Source organism: Lissotriton helveticus, chromosome 7 (genome assembly GCF_964261635.1).
Source record: "Lissotriton helveticus chromosome 7, aLisHel1.1, whole genome shotgun sequence".
NCBI lineage: Eukaryota > Metazoa > Chordata > Amphibia > Caudata > Salamandridae > Lissotriton > Lissotriton helveticus.
This window is the reverse complement of record NC_136068.1, coordinates 87,492,654-87,517,310: the sequence shown is the minus strand read 5'-3', so window position 1 is coordinate 87,517,310 and position 24,657 is coordinate 87,492,654. Positions and strand designations below refer to the sequence as shown.

The 24,657-nt window shown below is 43.8% G+C and overlaps 1 protein-coding gene and 1 pseudogene across 1 annotated transcript in view; both read right to left on the bottom strand.

Annotated features, from left to right (window-relative positions):
• Positions 1-24,657, bottom strand: part of LOC144766635 (cadherin-like protein 26) — a 376,180-nt gene that overhangs the window by 43,586 nt on the left and 307,937 nt on the right. Inside the window, exon 13 of the mRNA XM_078650421.1 lies at positions 3,824-3,939. Within this exon, the coding sequence (XP_078506547.1) occupies positions 3,824-3,939 (116 nt within the window). The remainder of the gene's footprint in view (positions 1-3,823; positions 3,940-24,657) is intronic.
• On the bottom strand, positions 19,897-21,412 carry LOC144771390 (18S ribosomal RNA; annotated as a pseudogene).

Sequence of the window (24,657 nt, the reverse complement as noted above, 5' to 3'; positions counted from 1 at the left end):
TAAACAGCAAAATTTCCATCTCCGTCAAGGTATAGTTTTCATTTTGGTGGTTCATTCCCTGCAGCCGGCTGTCAGCCGGGCATCGGATAGATATCAAGCTGCAGGAACTGTATTTGCCCACTATTGTTCAGGGCTACCCTAGTGTTTGAGGGCAATGAGAAAACGCAATAGTTTATACTAGGTGGCTGCATCCTCTCCTTTCCCAGGACTTCCTGAATTGACAATATAACAGGACCTAGTTGCACAGTAGGTAAAGCACAGCTTCATGGTGTTTTTATGACAATTCTCTCTTGCACCCTACTTGTGCACCACCTCACTAGTTCCCTTTTTCTTTTGAATGGTGTGACATTTGCTTTGCTTCTACCCAGCAGTTTCATCCTGCTGGGCCAATATCCATCCTTCATATTTGATTTGATTCCTCTTCTCCTTAAGCTGGGGCTTTGGATTAAACCATGCAAAAAGTGTTATGTGAACTTAAAGCAGCTCATTTTTACATCCACAGCTCATTTCTATACCTACTGTGTCCTATCTGGGTAACTAATATATTTTAGGTCCAGCCTTATTAGACTTATATGCATCATTTGTAAAGTTGTACAATCAATGCATACATGTAAGGGGTTTTCTGTCAGCCAACATCATAAATTAATTTGTTCTTGTGTCAGTCAAGTTTTGTTTCCTTCAATACAGCATACAAGAAGGAGCAATAAGTCAACCCACTGGCTCCCTTCACAGCGAGTGATGCCATCCTGCTTGTCTACAAAGTACACTTATGTTCACAAAACAGTCCCTTCAAATGCACAGGAATGTGCTTATTTTTTCATTTTATTCTTCAAGAGCCTTAGCATGTCTTCATGAACTTTTACAAGGTTCTTCCTGCCATTTATAGTGTACTGCATCCTACAAAGGCACTGCAAGTGTAGTGCTTTTTAATGACTTTGGGCCATATGTATGAAAGTACCGATTTGCGATTCTGAAATAGCAATTTTTAAGAAATCGCTATTTCAGAATCGCAAATTGGTATGTATGTACAAATTCGCTTATTTTTAGCGAATTCTTAGTATTCCTTAATTGCGAATCGCAATTAAGGAATACTTTCCCATTCATTTCTATGGGCCAGGAGGCCCATAGGAATGAATGGGAAGGTATTCTTAATTTTGAGATTCGCAATTTGAAAATCGCAAATTGAGAATAATTTCAAGGGTGCAGGGGTGTCCAAAGGACACCCTGTTGCACCCTAGAAATATGCATGGGTGCACATGTGGCGCCCTAAGGGCATGTATGTGCGTCACATGGCACTTTGAAAAATGCGGAAATTAGCATTTTTCAAAGAAATTGCAACTTACCACCAACTAGAAGTTGGTGGTAATTTGCGATTCCTTAAGGGCATTTTGCTACTTTTTTTGGCTTCATACATTGCATTTAAGGAATCGTAAAATTTGCGATTCCTTAAATGCAATTGCAAAATAAGGAATCGCTAATTTTGCGATTCCTTATTTTGCATGCAGATTTGTGTGATACATACCATTTACCGAAAATGCGTTCGCAAACGCCGGGGCTTGATACATATGGCCCTTTCACTCCAATTCAAAAATAGCCATTGTGCATGCCCCTGCAGAGGTGTCCGTCTTTGTATGGGCTTCAAACCTATTCGAAGATGGCCCACCGGTGAACAATTTGAGGCGGTATTATTTACTTCGTCCACTCCGCTCTCTTCATGTTAGATCATGTCGACCAGCTATAATGTTATTACTAAATAGCCACTCACTACAGACTTCATGCAGGCCTGCCAGATTTATGCAAAAAGTCAGCACACTACTACAAAAATCAAACACATAGTGCTCACTTTAGTGTTTCTTAGCACACATGATCTACCTATCACATCTGCATCCTTTGCTCATTGGTATCCTAGAGGTGGCTACAAAAGGCCCAGTATCGACCCACAATGTTTACCTGACCTTAATACCATGTAACATACTATACCACACGTGTTACGGTTCTTAGATATAGTGATATGTACATTACTCAGACACTAATAATCATGCTATACAACATACTATATGTCTGAGTGGCATTAGTGCTACGCCGATTTTAGATACCATGGGCCTCATTTATGGAAAGTGACGCATCGCTGCGTGAAAGCAGCGATGCGTCACTTCTCAGTGCGCCCTCCTTGCGACATACCTGATGCGTCATATTTACAGTATGACGCATCATGTCGCAAGGAGTTACAGATACGTCAGTATTTCTGACGTATCTGTAAGCGTAAAAGTGACGCATTGCTGGAGTGTGTCACAAAAGTGACGCAACTCCAGCAATGCATCCTTTCACATGGGGCAAGCCCCATGTGAAAGGGCTTGCGTCAGTCATACGCCTGCTGTGAGGCAGGCGCAAGATTTTGATGCAACGGCGTCCTAGAAGTGACGCAGTGAAATCTCATAGATTTCACTGCGTCACTTCTACGAGGCTTTTTGTGGGGGAACGCCCCCCTGCATACATTATACCTGGCACAGGTATAATGTGGCGCAGGGGTTTACAAAGTGACGCATCTACCTAGATGCGTCACTTTGTAAATATGGTGCAAAAAGGCACATTATTTACGCTGCTGGTGCGTCACAAAAAGTGACGCACTGGCGGCGTAAAAGTGACGCACTGGCGGCGTAAAAGTGACGCATGGCCTCATAAATGAGGCCCCATCATATTACAGTGACACATGCACTTGTATTTTTGCATATGATGTTAGTCATTTTTGCACATTATTTTAGTCATGAAATTGAGGATTATTAACATCTTGCATCCTTTACAGTTCATATTGCATTTTGCACATGATCGTGGCCGGAAATTGAGGACCTGTAATGTCCAGTTTACAATTGCATTTTGCACGTGATTTTAGCTATTTAATTGAGGACGTAAGCATATTTATATTCTTGCTCAAGACCACAGTAATGAAATCTGACGACCATTAATATCTAGTGCAATCTTGAATATAGTTTCTATTGCACTTTAGCTCATGATTTCAGCCATGAAACAGAGGATCTGTAATATCCAGTTTACATTTGTATTTTTGCACACAATTTTTGCTACAAAATTGAGGATGGTTCAAACCGAGTCTTAACTGATATACAGTTGACTTACATACAATTGGTAGATGACTAATGCTGACGTGTGAGTCAATGCTCTAAGTTAAAGTGTTTGGGCAGTAAGAATAAATGATCTCTACTTGTAAATAGGAAAAGTTTTTGATAATTTGATGATTTTAACACAAAATTGTAATGATTTTAATTAACTATACAAAAAAAAAAACATAACTATTCGACGATGGCCTCCCATGCATGCCCAATCGCACACCTGGGCAGCCACCGCTGTACGTTTCTATAAAAAGTTAATACAGAAAAAATAAAAGACATTCACTGGTGTATGACCGTGCATGATAAATACATGAGCAGCCAAGTTTTAAAGTGTTTTTGTAATAAAGATATAGAAAACGTTAAACAACAAGCGTTGGCAAACCCAATAGACTGGTGGCCAATGTAAAGCAAAACAAATTAGGTAGACCAACAAAGCAAGAAAAGCAGATCACCGGAATACACTCAATTACAAAGGCCAACATGTTAGTAAAATACTAGATGGTGTTGCTGCTCTATATAAAAATTATTGCAATTCTGCAGACAATATCATTAACTAATGGCTCAGACACTTATTCTGTTCAGTCAGGCATTATTTGAAGAGTATGATCTCAGTATGGCCAAGTCAAGGTTTTTTCCATGTGCACTGTTGACAGCTATTCAACCATCACACTACCCTCCTCTAGGGGTAACAGATGTACCTCACAATCCTTGTTGCCACCTTCTTCATTGTAAACCACCATGGTGTTCAGGGGCTCCTGGTCAAATGGCACCATGACCTTCGCAGTTTCTATCTTACACAGCAGCAAGCAGCCCACTGAAACGCAAAGAACATCTGTTAACATGCACTCCTTTGAGGATCTACAGTTCTAAAATAAGTAGTCGTTATCAGCAAAAATGCAACACATCATTGCCTAACTCCTCTGACTCTCAATAACAGATTTGTCAATGAGTGTAAGAAAGATTTCCTCTGATGTGGAACTTAAGTTCCTAACTGCCACATGCATCAACAGAAGGAAATGCGATTCCTAAATAGCGATTTTTAAGGAATCGCTATTTAGGAATTGCAAAAGCCTATGCATGTAGGAATCGCTATAAAAATTGCGATTCCTACACATTCCTTAATTGCTACTCGCAAATTGCTAGTCACAATTAAGGAATGCTGTCCCATTCATGAATGAATTGGAGATTGCATGAGCAATTTGCGAGTAACAATAGGTACTCGCAAATTGCTCATGAAATTTCAAGGGTAAAAGGGCGTCAAAATGACACCCTGTTGCACCCCTGAAATTGATCTGTGCACATATGTTACACACACACATGCCCTAAGGGCATGTGTGTGCGTAACATGAAACTTTGAAAAATGCTCAAAAATGCATTATTCAAAGTTTTTGCACATTACCATGAAGTTCAACTTCATGGTAATTTGCTACTCCTATTAGCAAAATTGCAAATGTTTTAATTTTCATGCATTGCATTTAAGGAATCTCAATTTGGGATTCCTTAAATGCAATCGCAATTTAAAGAATCACAATTTAGAGATTCCTTAAATTGCGATTTTTGCATTTGGGATGATGCATCCCAAATGCAAAAATACCGGTCGCAAAGGGGCATATTCTGAGAATCTGACTGGTTTTTCCTTTGATGCATGTGCCTGTTAGCCTTTTGCTTATGCAAGTGTTTTTCATATGGCAGTATATTCATTAGGTAGATTTTCATATTGTATTGGAAAATACATTTCTGCTGCTTCCTTGATATATTCATTTGAAGTTGCAGAAACAATACAGCAATCCTTCTTGTGAATCATATCTCCTGAAGAATTGATTTAGCTATAGAATGTTTGTATTAAGATAAGTTTAAAATGTAAGGCAGAATAAATAGTTAGGCAGTCTGGCCAAATTGAGAAACAATTTTCTTGTAGCCCCAATGGAAGTTACGTGTTGTTCCTCATTGGTAGTAGGATGGAGTCTGTCAGACACCGTGCCATTACTTAAGGATCAAGATGGACAGGAAACTGTGTTGTCTAGCAAAGTTTAATATGGAAGCTTGTTCAGCCGCTGTTAGTATGTGTAGCTTACAAGACTTCAATATTCAATACAGTGATTGGTTAGATGAGTCCTTAAAAGTAGCATACTGTGCGAATGTAGTGTTAGCTTTTGTCCTTTCTTTTGGTTTTCTTTTGTGAACTGGAAACTAGATAGCGTGGAGAACTGCATCTGGAACTCAACAGTAGGCCTGTGGGATGAGACCTCTCTGGACGCCACTAACATACAACAAGGTCTTTTTCAAGTAAATCACATGCGATAAAAAGACCCCTAACGCAGCATCACAAAATAATACATGAATCTCAAGACCCAGTTACACGAATAGTTAAAGATGCTTTAGTTAGTCTTTCATCTTTTATTGTGGTGGACTATAGAAAAGTTTGTGTAGGCTGATAGACAGAAGTAGGAACCAGTGATACCAACAATGTTAGCGAGCATTCCAAATTAAAGCTCGAGTGAGTTAGTCAAGTAAGAAAATAGGTGTTGCTCTGATAGTAAAGCTCTTTTAGCCTGGCCCAGGATACAGTTGTGGCATGACTATGGGCCATATGTATAAAAATCCTCATTTGCGATTCTCAAATAGCGATTTTTTGCGAATCGCTATTTGAGAATCGCAAAATGCTATGTATGTAGGATTTGCAATACATTTTGCGAATCCTACATATTCCTTAATTGCGAATCTCAAATTGCAATTCGCAATTAAGGAATACCTTCCCATTCATTCCTATGGCCCAGAGGCTCATACGAATGAATGGGAAGACATTCTCAATTTGCGATTAGCAATTAGAGAATCGCAAATTGAGAATGCAATTTCAAGGGTGCAAGGGTGTCAAAAGGACACCCTGTTGCACCCCTGAAATAAGCATGGGTGCACATGTGGCGCACATATAAGGGCATGTATGTGCTTCACATTGCACTTTGAAAAATGCAAAAAATAGTGCATTTTTCAAAGAAATCGCAAATTACCACCAACTTGAAATTGGTGGTAATTTGCGATTCCTTAAGGCCAAATGGCACTTTTTTGGTGCTTCTTACATTGCATTTAAGGAATCGCAAAATTTACGATTCCTTAAATGCAATCGCAAAATAAGGAATCGCAAATTTTGCGATTCCTTATTTTGCACGCAGATTTGCCTTCATACAAACCATTTAGCAAAATTGCAATCGCAAACGACGAAATTCTGTGAATTTTAGCGTTTGCCATCGCAATTTTGCTTGATACCTATGGCCCTAAGAACCTTATTTCGACTTTGGCAGATGGCAGATGGGATACTTTGTCAATGCCTTAAATGCAATCGCAAAATAAGGAATCGCAAATTTTGTGATTCCTTATTTGGCACGCAGATTTGCCTTCATACAAACCATTTAGCAAAATTGCAATCGCAAACCACGAAATTCTGTGAATTTCGGCGTTTGCCATCGCAATTTTGCTTGATACATATGGCCCTAAGAGCCTTATTTCGACTTTGGCAGATGGGATACTTTGTCAATACGTGAAGGATGTCCTGTCTGCAGTATTACAACTTTCGACTTTGGCAGATGGCAGATGGGATACTTTGTCAATACGTGAAGGATGTCCTGTCTGCAGTATTACAAGTGTAATAGGTTATAATGTACTTGTAATATGACAAGGGGGACATCTGCCATGTTTGTGACGTGGTATTGTATCCGCAAAACTCTGCTCTCCAGCCACTCTGTCACTATTGACTATACAGAAACATATGAAGGAAATACATCTTTGTTTCAGATAAAGCTTTCAAAGATTCCATTTTGATCCGGATATGGTTTGGCAAGTTGCAGGAAAACTCGAGTATGAAGCATTTGGACCTGTTGTGTTTGTCTAGTGAGAGTGAATTATGAGTCCACATTCTTTTCTGTTGTTACAAATTGTGTTACCTGGAAGACAGGCCAATGGCTCTAATATTCAATGCTTTTAAGATAAAATAATACTGAGGAAGAAGCAATGTAATTGCTCACAACTGTCTGTAACAATATAATATCATTGAAAGTGAAACAAAACAGAATGATTAAAAAATATGTATGTTAGTGTATTGTTATGCGTAATAACTATTCATAAATGTACTGTGAGTGTCGATTTGCAAGCTGCAGAACTCAAACTTTATGTTTATTGGCTTACATATGTGTTTCCTGCCTTGAATTCAGGGGCACAAGATTAGGCCTGGTTCGGTTAATTTGACTAAACTGCAGATATTTTGGAATTGAAGATACTTTTGGGGTAGGGGGTCCCTATCTAATATTTCCAAACTTAGGGGTCGATTATGATGGCGGTGAATCCGCATCCTCCGGGCCGGTGGAAGCCACCACCGGCCCGGAGGATGCGGATTCACCGCCGCGGCCACAGAAAACACCCACCGCCAGATTAGGATGGCGATGGGAACAGCGGCGGACGGCAGGTCCGTCCGCCGCTGGTCCGCGGGGTGTTGAGCGCTATTTGGTGGCGGTGTCTGCAAGACATCGTCAGCCAAAGTAGGATGTGAGTTGAAACATGCTTTTCCGCGGCGGATTTTCTGCCGTGGAAAAGCATGTGGAACTTTGCTTCTGGGGGCCCCTTGCGGGCCCCCAGGGTGAAGGGGGGTGGCGGTACCCCCTGCATTTACATGCACAAAGCGGCAGGCACCGCGCGGTGCCTGCCGCGTTGTGCATGTAAATGCAAATCATGCATTTTTAGGGTGGCGGTCACATCCTAATTGCAACGGAGTGACCGCCGCTGCCCCTGCGGATGGTCCCTCCACCTCGGGGGTGTGTCCGCCATCCTAATAGGCCTCCTATTCCGGAAGAGGTAAATCAAGAATTGAGTCTGGTTATTTTAAATGTGCTTGTAATGAATATGGTCACCAAAGTACAGTTCAGGTTTTATTTTATTTTAAATACCCTATTTCGAGAACAAGCTCTAACAGAGTAGAGAGGCAGCTTCTCATAGACATACTTGTCTGACCTTTATCTCTATGAAGAGGAAGCTTGGGCAGCTGACAGATAACTGCTGCTTCTACCGCTTTACATTGACATAATAGACAGACTATGAGTTGTTTTCCAGGATGCTGGTGTAGTTTTGTAGTCTGTCTACAGGCTGTCATCAGGATGCCAGCCTTCCAGGGCACCATGCTAACGTCCCTGTTCTGCCTTGGTGGTGCTACAGTTAGAACCCACAGCTGCTCAAAACCCAAGACCACAAGTGAATCCTAAGATTTCTCCACCATCTGGAGGACCATGGTAATCCTTTGGATTACCTTGCTTGTGGTGGGAAAAACCAACTAACAAAGAGGAATCTCCATGATAATCTGTAGGCCTTTCTACCTTGTGCCTTGGGAAGACCAAACACTCTTTCACAAAAAAAAAACCCTGTTGGTTCTCTTTTTTGTAATGGGTTGCTGGGTAAACCAAGGAAGATAATATTTTGAATTATTGTAGTCCTTAGGAGACACGGGTGACAAGCGCTATATCTCTCACCCTGGCACTCAGGTAATCCTTGTGGATTCCATCCCAGTCTACTAGTGTTGCACAGAAAGTTGGGGTCAATAGCTCCGGAACACGCCGGTGTCCAGGGGATGGGAGAAGGAGTGACACTGTCGGTTCTGACCTATCGTGCTCACCGTTACTCTATAGCAGGGTTCTCCAAAGTAAGGTCTGTGGGGCCAGATTCTTAGCATATCGTCATTTAGATAAATGCAGTTATCTTAAAAACCTGGCCCGGATCCAGCCCTACAGGACCGACTTTGAGAACCATGCTCCATAGCCATCCTTCCTACCTTTCCATTTCGAAATTTGCAGAAAATGACCACCAATCCATTCTAACATGCCAGATATGGAGCAGGCTGGTGGTGGAGAAGAGGTTGGGCTGTCTATGTTTGATTGGCATTATCTCCTTTGCTTTGTAATTTATGGCCAGTAGGCCAGTGGTGGGACCTTGAGGGACCGAGATGCTTAGTGATGGCTATGTCAGAATAACTGTGTTAGGGATGAGTCCATCAATTCGAAAGGATGAAAGTCATATGAATCATCACACTGCCTATTATTGGGAATTTTTTGTGTGTGTTTGATTTAATATTTGTGAACTGCAATTTTTTTTTTATCATGAACCATTAAGCATCTTTACAAATGAATCTTTGTTTGTGAAGAATACATTTTCTGTTTGGTACAATTGACATTTAAAAAATTGAATATATATTATCAAGAATCACTTCTATTCCATCAAAGAAATATTTTAGATTTGAAATGCAGAGACTTTGCAAATTCATATAATCTGTGAAACCAGTGAAAACCAGCATTTGAGCTGAGGTTCTCTGTAGTGCAGAGAAGCAAACAACAGTAAAATACCACAGACCACTGAAAGAAGAAGGAGACTTGACAGTATCGATTTTGAAGTACAAGGGTCGTGCAATGATACAACAGTAGCCGCTATAAAAATCAACAATCTTGTAGGTAAGTTTCTGTGACAGTTTTCCTGTTGTGTGGAATAGAACAATAAAACACTACCACACACATTCTACAAAGCCTAGGGGCAGTTGTAAAGCAACCTCAAACTGAGGGGCATATTTACAAAGGAAGTGGCGCAGTGAGACTTTAGCCTTCCCGGCTAAACGCCTCACTCCACCACTTCATAAACGCAGGGCTGCGCCATATTTACAAGAATATGGTGCAGCCCTACGTTTCCCCTTGCGTTGGCACCATACTTAGCAACCTAACGTCAATGCAGGCACCCTTGCACCATTGTGCAAGGGTGTCTGCGTGCAGGGGAAGATTGTTTATGTACAGGAAGGTCCTCCATATTTACAAAGCGGCGTTAAGCCACAGGCTTAATGCCACCTTGTAAATAAGGCAAAGCCCCTATTGCCACAGGAACGTCATAAAAAGTGATGTTCCCATGCCAATAGGGCTTGTAAATATGCCCCAGAGTTTTCTACTGTAGATGCAGATCAGCTGGTTACTCACTGACACCCGAATGATGGATTTCAGAACATTGTGAAGGCTCTTGGGGACATGAAGACCACCAGTAAACACTGTTGGATGATGCTGTGCTTTATAACTCACATTCTTGGATTAGGAGGTACCCAAAAAGTTCAGAGTTGAAACCACTTCAGAGACTGGACGATGAAGCGAAGCTCAACGGTGTTCATTCCGTCGTTTTAACTCTGGCAATCAAGAGAAGCAACCTCGTGATGTGCACATTTTAAGCAGTGAAGCACGGTGTCCTGTTGTAGAATTGGCAGTCCTATACAATCTTGGTCCACTGCAAGGAGCTAAAGGTACTGCAAAATCACAAGGGGCTAAAAATGAGCACCAGTGCTCCTTTTTGAACTTCACAGGGTCAGAATATTAACCAGTGTCTTGTGGCAAAGTGCAATTTTCTGATTAGGCTTCCCACAAGCCTGTGCCTCAACTATATCATTTGGCTTTGTAACATATGACTTTCTTGGCATTGGATAAACTGGAGCCAAGAATATATAACTGAATAGCCATCACCAGTCATATATCGTAGTAGGCACAACATATCAGTGTCTATGGGGTTGAGAAAAAAATTGCACCTCCATTGACTGCGCCAAGAGATGGTGCTGTGGTCAGCAGTCAGGCTAGTGTGCTGCATAATCAAGATGTCATGAGTAGCAGCGCTGAACTCCTTTTAAATTCTGGGCTAGCCCTACCCATGGTAGTCAGAAGATGTACCATCAGACTAAGGTGATGGATACAATCTGCCTCTGTGTCCACTGAATGTTCTGAGACTGAAGAAACCCCCTTTGCCTAAAAAGAGGAGGTTTCTATTCAAACTCCTGCTTCTCCTCCTGGCATAGATGGACACACCTGCTCTTATTCTTAAATTAATTAATTGATAAGTATTTTTAAAGCACACACCTGTAGGCGTCATGGCGCTAAGAGGTTTAACCCCAGAAGTATATAAAGAAAAAATCATTTCAGCAAAATAAAATTTTGAGTATATCTGACTTTTTCCTGGAGCCAGGTCAATTCTTCCAAAAATATTAACTATGTTGCCAGATTCAGAGAAACAAAGAATACCAGAGTTCCTTTGGTTTTTCGTGTAACCCACAGACACAGAACTTGTGAACAGGTCGGTCTACTTTCGGTCCAGAGCTACCTGTGAGGGTTGTGCCACATACTCTTTCTCTTACATTTAATACCTTTGCAGCATAGCTAGTGCTTAATTTGATCCCATCCTTGCAGGAGAGTCCTACCTGCACTCACCATTGGGGGCCAGCACTTACTTTCCTCATCAGACTTTTAACAAGAGCAAGAAAAGCACCAAAGGGGAAAGAGGGTGGGGATGAAAGACAGACAAACCATGACAAAGGGGTAAAGCGGGAATTAAGAAGAACGTGCAAGAGTGAGATAAATGGGCAGGGAGATTAGGGAGATGGATGAAAGAGGCATTAGGTGGAGTGAAGACTAGAAACTGTGGTATTCGGTCAAGTAAGTCGATCGGGGGCTTATGAGCAAAAGGTTGGGCCCCGGCACTCATTCTTTTACAAATTAAGCACTGCACACAGCCTAGGACCACAGAAAGATTGTACTGAAACAATAGGTTTATATACCCCCAAGTTCATTTAAACAAGCCGAAGGTCATGCACAAACAGCACAGCTGTCTCCCACAAATCCAACCTCGCTCCCGCACTGCGCATGCGTCAGATTCCTCTTCCTACAACGCCTGGTCCAAAACTCCAGAATTGTTTCTAGAATACTGTGGCAGACATTTTGGAATTCTGCCGATACCGTGAGGTGTTTGTGGTATTTCCAAAGAAACCAAAGTAAGTGCCGTCAGAAATACGTACTTTGAAAAAAAACTTTTTTGTTTTTTTTAGGTTGTGATACGAAACCACAATATTGAATCACCTCCAACTTTCGGCATTATTCTTGTGAAAGCGAGCCCTGATGGGAGGAGAAAAAAGACTTGAGTGCACGGGAGTAATAAGAGTGTGAGTTACATTTTAAATAGTTTATAGTATTGGAGATAATCCCTCTTAAGCATGAGGCGTTTTCACAGCCCCTGGCTACTATAAACCGCAGAACAAATCCATTAAGCTTTTTGAAAGCGGGGCATGCATGAACAAGTAAATAGCTGTGAAGTCAGGCAGACATGAGGCGTTTGTACAAAAACCACAATACCAGTCACTTGATCCGAGTTGGTTATTCATAGTGTGCCGCTGGGCATGACTAGAGCCACGCGGCTAGCAAAGCGGGTCGGCCAGGTATGGATATCATCTACGGCTATATGGTCCTTACTGTAGCCTCATATTCCACTGCCGAGGGCTATAATAGTTGCTAAAGGCCCAGAAACAAGTGTATAGTGTGGTTCGGGCCTATAATAAGGGAAAGGGTCTTTAACAACTGGTATCCCCTGAAGCTGAAAGGCTATGAAGTTGTTAGTAAGTATGGGCGAATTTTGCGGATCAGCGGTCCGCGAATTTGCGCGAAATGGCAAAAAAATCTGCAAGTTTGCGGAAAAATCTGCGAACTCGCGGATTTGCAGAAATATATACTGGAGTACTTTATACTGGCAAATCAGTAAGTGCTAGCTCGTTGGGTAAATGTATAGTGCTTTTCCTACACTGCAGCTGCGTAAAGGGCCAGAAGAGTTGTCTCCAGTGACCATGTGTGTGTTACTATGCCATCGCTCCAAAGGGCGCAGGGGTCCCTTGAGTGAGCTGTCCATCATAGTGGGTAAATAAATGGCGGGAAGACGGTGCACACCGCTAGTGTGTGGTCGGGGCCAAACAGGCGGGGTTTCTATGCGAGTTCACATGCCTCTTGTGTGAATAAAAGGTCAGAGACCGATCAGAGCAGCAGATGAGGAGAAAGAAGCCCCTGGTCACAGGAACTGCACGGGGATTGCGCTCGTAAAAGTATAGATGGAAAAGCCTCCATCCAGCATCACAGCTAATTTTCAACAGTAGATATGGGGAGAAAGTACACCTGCCCAGCCTCGAAAAAGATCACGATTGTTTTTGGGCTGATGAATGCGTTACTGAATTTGAGCTTCAACCCGGGCACCTGCTTTATTTATATCTGTAAGTGCTTACTGTTGAGGTTTAATTTTTGTGACAGGAGCATGGTGCCAGAATGAACCCTGCCCTTCATAATTATCCAAGAAGACGCCACCGGTTTGTGCGATACCTCTACTCAACTGGAGTACTTTCTACTGGCTAATCAGTAAGTGCTACCTCGTTGTGTAAATGTATAGTGCTTTTCCTACACTACAGCTGCGTAAAGGTCCAGAAGAATTGTCTCCAGTGAAAAAAAATCCGCCCGCGAGCGGATTTGCGGATTTTTCGGCAATTTCGCGAGATTCGCGGATCGCTAAATTGTCAAAAATCCACAAATTCCGTGAGCGGAACGGATTTTTCGCCCATACTTAGTTGTTAGAACATCTCACCTACTGAGAATAGAATGTTTCAAAATAAAAAAAAGTAGAAAAAGAAAGACAAACATAAGCATATTGGGGAAGAAGGCATGTGCCTGCCCTTAGATAAGAGGTGTGGTGCAGCGGCCAGGGAGGCTGACTCCTGAACACAGGGGCTCGCGGTTCGATTCCTGGGGCGGTCCGATTCCTGGGGCCGGTTGCAGGTTAGCCCTGCACCTTGTGACTCTGGGCAATAGCTTGCTTAATCTTCCCCAAGGCCCCCAGTGCCAGGACACCTTGCCTGAGGTAGCTGCGCGCTTTACAAATATCTTATATTTATTATTGGCCATGGATGTCATTTAGGGGTCGCCAGTGGTCATAGCTGTGACCCCTGGCGTGCACATTGTGACCCCTGGTGCTGCTTTTGCAACCCCTGGCCCCAAAGGTGGCAAAGGCAATGCCCAGAACAGAAGGGAATGTTGCTGTGATGTGCAATGCGATCTGAGGCCGTGGAGCTAGAAAGAGGGGTGCATCGGGTGCTGACGCAACCCCAGAAGGCCTGTGGTGTGGGACATTTCAGCATGAGAATGGGCAATTAAGAGGCAATTCAAACTGTTTTGTCTTGGTCTTTCTTCTGAATTCGGAGTCAACGTTTTTGTAATGTAAAGAGAGGATGCCACTGACTTTTAAAAACAAGTACTTATTTTCATGCACATGCTAATATGTGTCTATATGTAAAGTGGAGAAATATTCATAAACTGAATTTTTGTTACAACTGCTGGAACTGAATGAAAAGAGCTAGAAATCTGTAGAATCTTTTAAATATTTCACTGGTGTTGGAAGTAAACATATGGTGCAAAGCACTGTAATGCTGGGAGTGATGGGTGCAAATGTGTACTGTTAAAAGCAAAAATGTCCCTTTGACTTTATTTTTTGTGACCTTCACAAGAGTGAAAACACTCAAATGTATTATTGCTCTATTTTTAAATATCTACTTCAAATTTGAAAATGCCACAACTGCAAACAAACACATCAGTGAATTTGATCTATGACATTATAGGCAGCCTTAGGGCCTTATTACGAGTTTAGCGGTCCAACTGCCGTAGGACCACGTTCGTCCCCGCAAGCAACCCACGCCGCTGGAGGTCCACAGTCCACTGTATTATAAGTCAACCACGGGGCGCCGTTGAGGAAGCAGTGATCTTGCAGCGGAGGGGAGTTTTATTATGAAATATATTGATGCCTGTGTATGCATTTCGACTGCATATGTGTCGGATGCACACATATGCATGATATATGTGAAACAATACCATATACCCATTACTGGGGTTCAGTCCATATGCGGGAAGTTCTGGCAATGGGTATATGGGCTGGGTGCACATGTACTACTTGTGCCACTCTAGGCAGAGGTCCACTTACTGCAAATGAGTACTCACCCTGTTCTTCATAGAAACACTCCATCCCAAACCTTGGTCAACTCACCGCTCCACCCTGCTACCCACTACCTTTTGAGATAGAAACTGTAAGGTTCACATGCCTAAACCTCATTGTCTAAAATGTAAACCTGGTGGGACTTACCATCATTTCAGGTTCTGTTTTATTATGTGATGGGAGTTGAGAGTATTACGGCTAGCTGAGAGACTTTGACGACTGAGCAGTATTTTGCATTCTATAAAGATAATGGGGTGTACTTACTTTACTTTCTGTAATAAATAGCATTTCGATCAAGTAGAACTGACCATTAGCATTTGTTGAAAGCCACTGGGAAAGGATGGATTTAAGATGGTGATAGGAAGGTGTATTAGTCTGCATGGGAATCAGTGTGCTCTCCTGAAGCCTCTGCGCCTTTCCTGTGTAATTGTATTGCTCTGACTCTGTTAGAAGGTGGGAAGCTAGTTGACTGAGATGGCGTCTAGCTTAAAATCTACTCTTAAGAGCTATCCCCTCCTCAAAATTGAACTGAGGCTTTTGGTCCTGTATACTTTGAGGAGGCATTTACAGCTTGCTACTCCTCTTTTCCTAGGTCTTTCTTTCATTGGTAGAGGGTATCGACAAAGCAATGCTAATTTTGAGTGGGGCATTTCTGCACATTGCCTGGGGTTTCTGAAGACTCATGAGTGATAAGCCAGATCAAACTTCTATGGTGCATCCCTACACTAAGGGGCATAATATCAAGAAACAGCGTTAACATTATCGCCACTTTAGCGGCAGAAAACTGCCATCACATGTGCGCAGATAGGTTCAGGGCATTGATGCGCCGTGCCAGGGGAATTTCTGATGACTCCCCAGTTGGGGTGATACTGGAGGGACCCAACAGAGAGTTTGTACTGACCGCAAAGATAGACCCTTGGTATTTGAAAGATAGGTGCCTCAAGGAGAAATTCAGCAAAGGAGCAGAGACGTACTGTGCCAGAAATAGGGGGACGGTGATTTCTGTTCAAGATGGTTATGCGAGGACAGACCCAGGCTCTAATTAGGAGTACATTAGAAGAGAACGGACTTAGATGTTCCTCCATTGAGTGATTTTACAGCACTGGAAGCCAGAGTGCTGGTTGAAGGAAAGGTAGAACTTAGCCATTAATTGAGTTTTCGGCAGAAAGACCTCAGAGTATTGCGGAGGTCAGGGCACTGAGTCATGCACTGGCAAAGCAGCTCCGGCTGCATGATGTTCGAGATAACGCCAAAAACTATTAGCCTGCCTTGAAAAGAGGAATAGGGACTGGTGCTGGGTCTTAAAAGTAGCCGATGGGAATGGCACGAACCACACAACTAGTTCTTCCATAGCAGACACATTTGGCAACTATTATGAGGGTCTCTACAAGTCCATAACGTCCAAAACTGCCAATGATTGCATCAAATTCTTGGGGGATTTGGCCCAAGAGATGCTCACTAGTGAGGAGTGGGAGGCATTGGAAGCTGACCAGACAGAAGAGGAACTTACAGAGGTATTGCAAGACTTGCAGTCGGGAAAGGCAGCGGCCATAATGGCATACCAGTTGAACTCCATAAAGGGATGGTGGACAAGGTGGCTCCGCATATGCTATCCATATTTCAGGATGCACGTGAAGGGGGATGTCTGCCAAAGGAACAGAGGATAGCCACTATTGTAGTTATCTATAAAAAGGGCAAGCCACCAACTGACTGTGGCTTGGACAGGACTATATCTTTGCTAAATGTAGAGGCTAAGGTACTTGCTAAAATACTGGTAGCCAGACTGAGCACAGTCATTGCGCTGAGCACAGTCATTGCGTCAATTGTCCATCCTGATCAATCAGGCCTCATGCCACACAGAAGCACCCAGCTTAACTAACAACACTTATTTGGAGTGCTTTTCAGAGTCGGCAGTGGTTATATCCCTTGACACCAAAATGGTGTTTGATAGCAATGAATGAAACTATATGTTTGCCACACTGGCTCAATTGGGCTTCGGTTCAAAATGTTGTGGCTGGATCATGCTCCTCTACCAGGAACCGTTAGCTAGAGTGATGGTCAATGGGGTGGTCTCTTGAGGGTACAAGGCAGGGCTGCCCCTCTCCCCCATGATGTTTGTGCTGGCCCTAGAGTCACTCACGGCCTAGATCTGGTGGAGCCCGGTGCTGCGGGGCGGGTGAGGTGCTGCGGGGAGTGGGAGGAAGGTATCTGTCTCTACACTGACAATATCTTGTTCTACCTGACCAATTCAAACTTCTCCGTAGACATAATCCTACATATATTTGACCGTTATGGCAGTTATTCGGGTAATCGCATCAACTGGACAAAGTCGCTGGTCTTCCCCCTGTCGTTGGATATCATGTGGCTCCCCCAATCCTGCATGGCACCTTAGGACTTCAAAGGAAAACCTGTTGAAGCTTCTCCCACTTCAAAGGAAGGCCCAGGTATAAATATTGGACCCCAGACACCCAGTCTTCAGTCCACTTCTGGACACACTCTGCCAGTATGAAGGACTGGTGTGCTGCTGAAAGGACTACAACTCTGGTGGACTGCTGCTCTGAAGGACTGATGCCCTGCTGTGCAGACCTCTTGCCTTCCTGGCTGGGTGAGATGGACCGGACCTACATCTGGTGAACCCAGGACCCCAAAGTGACTCCAGGTGCTGGTTGGCTGGCCTCCTGATTAGAGCCTCATGGACAGAAGACTCCAACAACATTGAACCCAGCAACTGGGTTCTGCCATCTGTGAGTCCTACCCTACCTAGTAGTGCCACCCCTGTACTGGACCCTTGGAAGTGGGCCTATAAGTGCTTTGCCAGCCCATCTATAGATCCAGCAGAACCAAGGCATCTCCGCTGCTGTGCAGTGCAATCCAGAGAAGAACTGGCACTCCTCAACAAGTAACCCAATTTCTTATATTGGTGAACGGCAGTTTGGATTAGGACTTTTTTGTGCAGTGTTATACAGTGATTTTGTGTTACACTGAAAATCCCAGATAAACAATATGAGACCAATTTGAGTTTTAAATTCTCCTTTTTTTCCAAATTCACCTTTATCCTACCTGCTTGTTTGTGCCTGTGACTTCACTTGCAAAAATGGAAGTTGAGTTCCCCAATCTGGAGCGCTACACTGCATCTGAGCTCATGGACTTTTTGTAAAGAGAGGGGGCTGCCTGTCAAAGAAGGTGGAGCTCCAAAAGGCTCTGAGGGCATGTGTGAGGGCCCTCCAGTTGCCAGTAACAACAGAGGACCAGGATGGGGAGGGTGGGCACCAACCCTGAGATGCAGCAGTCAGCTGAGTGGGAAAAGTTGACCCCAGAGTTGGAACAGTCTGTCTTCTTGAGGCCAGTCCCCAGAAGAGCTGGCAGACAGGAAGGCAGACAGGTAGCTTAGGGCAGCAGATAGCCTAGTTACAAATGGAGGAAATAAGACTGGCTATGGCGGCAGAGCAAAAGAAAACAACAATGGAAGAAAAGAAAATGGCCATAGAGGAAACAATTGCTTTTGAACAGTTGGCTTTTGAGAGGAGCTGTAAGAAGCTGGATATCAAGGCCAGGCAGGCACGGTCCAGCAGTGATGGTGGCAGTTTACCTAAAGTGCCCTCTTTGGCCAAGAGGATCCATACTCCTAAAGGCCTGGTGCCTGACTTTGTTGTGGGGGCTGACATTGGCAAGTGGTTTGAAGCTTATGAGGTGGCTTTCCAGATGCCAAGATCCATGCGGAGAATTAGGGTCTAGCCTCTGAAAGCATATTCCTTGTGAAGGGAGGGTTGCCCTACTGGCCCTAGAGAAGGGTGAAAGGATGAAGTACCCCCCATGAATGAAACCTTAGTAAGGAAATATGTCCTCACCCCTGGGAAGTACACCCAGAAGTTTCGGACATATGAAAACAGCCCCATAAGTTCTGGGTGGGCTGGATGGGTTCCTTTTGCAATGCACTGGATGGTTGGGTAAAGGGCTGTGAAGTAAAGGATTACTGGGGGGTGTACACTTTTTTGTAAAGGAGCACATGTTCAGTCTTTGTTTTGCAGATCTGTGCCTGCACCTTATTGATAGCAAGCTCAATGACACCAGGGAGCTTGCTAAGGCAGGTGACTGTTGGTCCAGCACAGGACATTGCCACAGATAGAATGGGGTAGTGTAGAGGTTACCCTAGTTTCCCTGGCTGATGGAGAGATGGTGCAGAGAACTCACATGCCCGCATCGTAGCCTCACAGCTCTACAGAACCAATGCACCACCTCGAGTGCACTACGCATCCTCGACACGGACATCGCATTGCAAGCCCTCGTTGACGGGCTCCTTGATGATGATGCAGGACCTCACATCGCAGATCCTTGGAAACAATGCATATCCTTGGCTGTGCGACGCATCCTTGATGCAGGACCTTGCAATGCTCTGCAACCAGGATTTAAGGTTCAGCGAGTCTCCTGGGTCCCTGTAGCTGGCCTGTGCTCCATCGCAGTCAGTCAGAACTTGTGTCTTTGTCCCAGTCCAGCATGACCAGATATCCTCATTTAGCGTTTTGGGCTTTGTAGTGCTATATTTACTAAAATCTTTAAACCTACATATGTTCGGTCCTATTGATTGGATTTTTATCATTTTGGTCTTGTTTTGTGTATGACAATTTACTCTATGTGTATAAATTGGTGTGGGGTTTTTGTTGTGTTGTCACTTTATTACTGTTTAAAGTTCTGCATAAATGCTTTACACATTGCCTCTAAGTTAAGCCTGACTGTCTGTGCCAAGCTACCAGAGGGTTGAGCAGAGGTTAATTTGGGGTTTGCTTGTGCCTCAACCTGACAAGGATTGTGATTGCTGCTTGAGTATGGTTTCACCCCCCTCAACCAGTAATCCAATTTCTCTCACAGGGTAAGCTTGGGTACCATCGGGTGAGGGCTCACTGAACAATGGACACTCTGGCCACTCCGCTGCTAATGACCTTTCCGCAGACTGAGCTACATAATCCTTGTTGTAATTTCACATCCTCTAGACAGTCAAGGTTGATCTCCTTGGTGCTCTGCAGGGCCATTGCCAATCCCAGCAGGCTCATCTGAGGACCACTAAACCATCTATTTGGCAGTAGCAGGAGCAGAGTGTTCAAATTCGAGGAACTTAATGAACGCAAGTTTATGACCTGCACGAACTTGGAATTCATCGTTCCTGTGAAATAATTGGAATACCCAATCCATATCCCACACGTGGTTCAGTGGGTTACCGGCACCTGTTGGCAAAGGGTAGACATATGATGATCCATGCAGTGTAGCTTGTGTACATCAACGGTCATCTAAGGGCATTACAGCCCTGCTATTGATCATTCTTATGTGACTGAATGCCACTTATTCCTCTAAGTAGAACTCTGGCCGATGGGGGTCAAGTAACTACCTAGCATGAGGTAGGCTCCATGTTTTTAATCTGAATTACCCAGAAAAATCACTCTACCAACGAAGAACTTCTATGCTCCACAACCCACAAACCTTTCCATGTCCGGGCCAGTTGAGGTTTCCTGTGTTAAGCCAAATAAGGCTGCTATCTCCACGCCTGATGGTGCCCTTCTATCAACTCCTTTAAGTTTCAACTTTGCAATCATACTCCACTTGGAACCTAAAGACTTTGGTTTCCCAGATGCTGCTTTGTGGGTCATGGCGATTGCTAGTTAGCATTGTTTATGGTCAGAACCATGAGGGTATCTGATCATCTTAAAACCTCCAACTTGTTTTCTTCATCAATTAAAATGTTTTTGGCAAACGCTTTCAGCTTCGTCCATCTTGTACCAGTCCAAGATTTTTGCCTCTTGCGGCACAATATGACACCTCGGCTTTCTCCCATTAACATGGCCCCATTTCAGAAAGCCAGAGTCCATTTTCATTATTCTTAACTGAAGTATTTAGACAACAGGTCTGCATTGAACACATTATTTTTTTTCAAAGTAAATGCTTCGGATAGTCAGGACACTTAGTCAAGAGCATCAAGAGGGTGCCGTGAGGCATGGACCGAGATTGGCAGTAGCTTGCCTCACTGTTGATCACCGGCTCAATCCTAAGATCCAACTGCAAGCTTTTTAAGATAGGTTATTGGAGATGGAATTACTGTGCTACTGGCACCAGAAACGCCCTTCAAACGATCTTCGTTAAAGGTTTTTAAGTGTGCCCATTCCAACTATGTATTATTATTTTTCTACATTAACTCCCTGAGTCTGGAGTGGTATTTGCATGTGTGCTGACTTTGTTTGCTCTGATAACCATTTTCAGGCTCCCTCTCCAGAATCAATCTCTGATTCCCAGTTACTCATGGTCACCAAACAATAATTATCACATTTATCTGAGTAACCAAGAAACCGTTACTGATTTAATGAGCCAGTTGAAATATCACTCTACCAGTTGTGTGTATCTCCACATGCAGGGTATAATGTTTGGAACAAGCATATGCTACTGGCAGGATCAACCAGGTAGCAACACCTGCTGGAGTAGGAGACATGTGCTTATCCCAGACCAACCCCCATACCCCTTGGGAGACTGTGTGGGTGGTGACGTCCCTCTATCTATTTGGGCTGGGTAGACAGGGCAGTCCTATGGGCACCTGCAGCCCTGCTTACTCTGCAATGACTGAATGGAAAGGTAGGGAAGAGGTGCCGTGTGAGTCGGACACAGGGGGTTCCAGCCTGACCAGAAGTACGAGCCAGCGAAAAGGCAATTATGTGACCCATAAGGCCTGGGACACCGCCTACATCTAGGTTTTACCTCACCCAACCACCATAATCCACTCTGGTCTGACCACGAAGGGGCAAGATGCCAGGCAGCTTGGCCATTGCTCTGTTGGGTGGGAAAGACCACTTGAGAGGTAGGCTTCCGCAAAAGGCGCACCCTTGAGTTGGATGGTCTCAAGCAGGATAGAAGCTCTTTGCTAGAAACAACAGCTGAGGCTGGACATGCAGTCCATCCAAGGATGCCCAATTGGTCAGAGGATGTTGCTGGCTAGAAGGTGCCTGAGTAGGCCGTCTGCACTGGATGTTTACCCTGCCTGCTCTCTGAGAAGGTTGGCTCCTGGAAAGGTCCCTCAGGCAAGAATGGAAGGCAGACAAAGACCTCGCATGGGCTTGCCAGGTCCTTTACAATGCCCATTGAGAACAAACTGATGACTTACAGACCCCAAGTACCTTGTTCCCACGTATCCAGAGGAAGGCCACTAGCCTTTCTTGTAATGCATGACCATCGGGTGTCAGAAAGAGACATTTGAGCATATTTATCTGACCTCAAGGAGCCCTGACTAAGTTGAAGCTTCAAATGAGTCCTCATCTGGACTTCCAGGGCAACCTGGGCGGGCCCAGAGGTTGGCCATCAAGTTGCACCGTGCCTCCTGTAAAGCATTTCTGCTTGAATTTGAGGGTCATGGAGGGACTACGTAGACCTGGACATAGACCCTGGGCCTGCTCAGCACTTTTAGCCTCCACAAAGCAGGGGAGCTCAGAAACGGAGGCACCTATATTACACCCAGCCACAGCTTCTGATCCTCATTAATCAGGAAAACCCTCAACAGGCCTCTGGAAGCCAACACTGATCACTCTGAGGCATAGCAGTAAGGTACATGGACACCAGGTCACAGGAGCCCTGACCATAGGCCAAGAGCTCTGGCCAGGGGCCGTGTCAGGGCCTTTCAACCAAGCGAAGCATGGATGACACACCTGGAAATTACGGGGCATATTATCAACAAATAGCAATATTTATCGCTAAAGAAGCTTAGCGAATTTTTTTTATCGCCAAGCATCGCCGGATTTTATCGCAGAGATAAATAATGTGCTATTAGCAACATTTATCTCCAATGCGATAAAATAACCTGCGATAGTGGCGAAATGCATGAATATCGCTGGAAAACCAGCCATATTCACGCATCATCGCCAATAGGGTCTTAGCCAGAATATCCACCTCCAATTGGATATAATGGCTAAGAACGGGTCTGAGCAGGCGTTAGTTTTTAGCGATATTCGCGCTTAGCATGAATTTTTTTATCGCTACGCCTGCCTTGCTAATAGGTGATAGCGACGTTAGCGACTGCTTTCAGTCGCTAACTGGTTGGGTACGCCCACTTTGCATGTCATTAGCGATAAATATCGCTGACATGCAAAGCGGGCCCCAAACCGTTCGCTATCACCTAAAAGCTGTCGCTAACTGATGTTAGCGACAGCTTGCTATTAGGGTGATGAAATTATCGCCGCTTATTTCATTTCGCCTGCCTTGATAATATGCCCCAACGTTTTTTTAATTGATTTTAAATACAAAATTTCAACAGTGACATTGGAGGGGCCCGTTTTGCACCAACCACGTGGGCATGGTAAATAGCTCACAGGCGTAATTTTGCACACCTCTAATTATAATTTCAAACACCCCTAGTTTTGCCATCTCCCCTATGTTTGAAGTTTTTCATTTTTCCCTCAGTAGGTAGGTCAACATCTCATTATGGTAGACATTCAATAATTGGTGAATTAGACAACATCACTGCTTGGTGCCAGATATCCAACAGATTGGTTATTTTCAACTGTTTTGGTCTCGGACTATCCTCAGTCGTCCTTTCTTTACTCTTCAGTCAGACATTCCATCGTGCTGGCTATCAAGCTTTGTAATTTTACAGACTAAACCTCTCATTTTAATGTTGTCAGTATTATTGCAAAATAAACACTGCCTTCAGTATTACCGATGCCACAGGACGACAGCAATGCAAGGTGTAAACCAGGGATTTACCAGTGATCGCCCAAATCCCAAAAATTATTTACGGAATCAGGACAACTGTAAACATTTCTTAATTTGACACTTGAAATGTTTGCAGTAATTGCATAATACCGTGTTCGGTGGAATACCTATTTTAATCGGTTTTTAGATTGAACTAGTAACTGGCACCTAACTCAACTGATTCAGTAAGATCCCTTTGGACACATGATTCACAGAAACACGTATGTTTAGGTACTGTTACAGTGCGTGGTGTTTGAGCCTAATCTAGGGGCATATTATCAAGGTGGGCGATATGGGATTATCGCCGCTTTTGCGATAATTTTATCACCCTATGAGCAAGCTGTCGCTAACAGCAGTTAGCGACAGCTTGTAGGCGATAGCGAGTGATTTGGGGCACGCTTTGCATGTCAGCGATATTTATCGCTAATGACATGCAAAGTGGGCGTACCCAACCTGTTAGCGACTGAAAGCAGTCGCTAACATTGCTATCGCCTATTATCAACGCAGGCGTAGCGACAAGGAAACCAGACCAGTTCTTATCCTGTATATCCAATGGGAGGTGGATATTCAGGCTAAGTCCCTATTAGCGATAATGCCTGAATATTGCTGGATTTCCAGCGATATTCACGCATTTCGCCGCTATCGCCAGATATTTTATCGCTTTGGAGATAAACGTTGTTAATAGCACGTTATCTCTGCAATAAAATCCGGCGATGCATGGCGATACATTTTTTTTCGCTAAGCTTATTTAGTGATAAATATCGCTAGATGTTGATAATATTACCCCTAAATGTTTCGAGTCCTCAAGCATCTAAAGACCAATCTTCGTATTGAGGAACTTTCAGTCCTGATATTATAATGGAATAAACAAGACAAAACTCGACATATTGAAGAATGGAGGAAAGCTCTTGCCCACAGATGATCCATTGGTCATTGAGCAGGTGTTTGTTTTAAACCTCGGTAACATATTTGT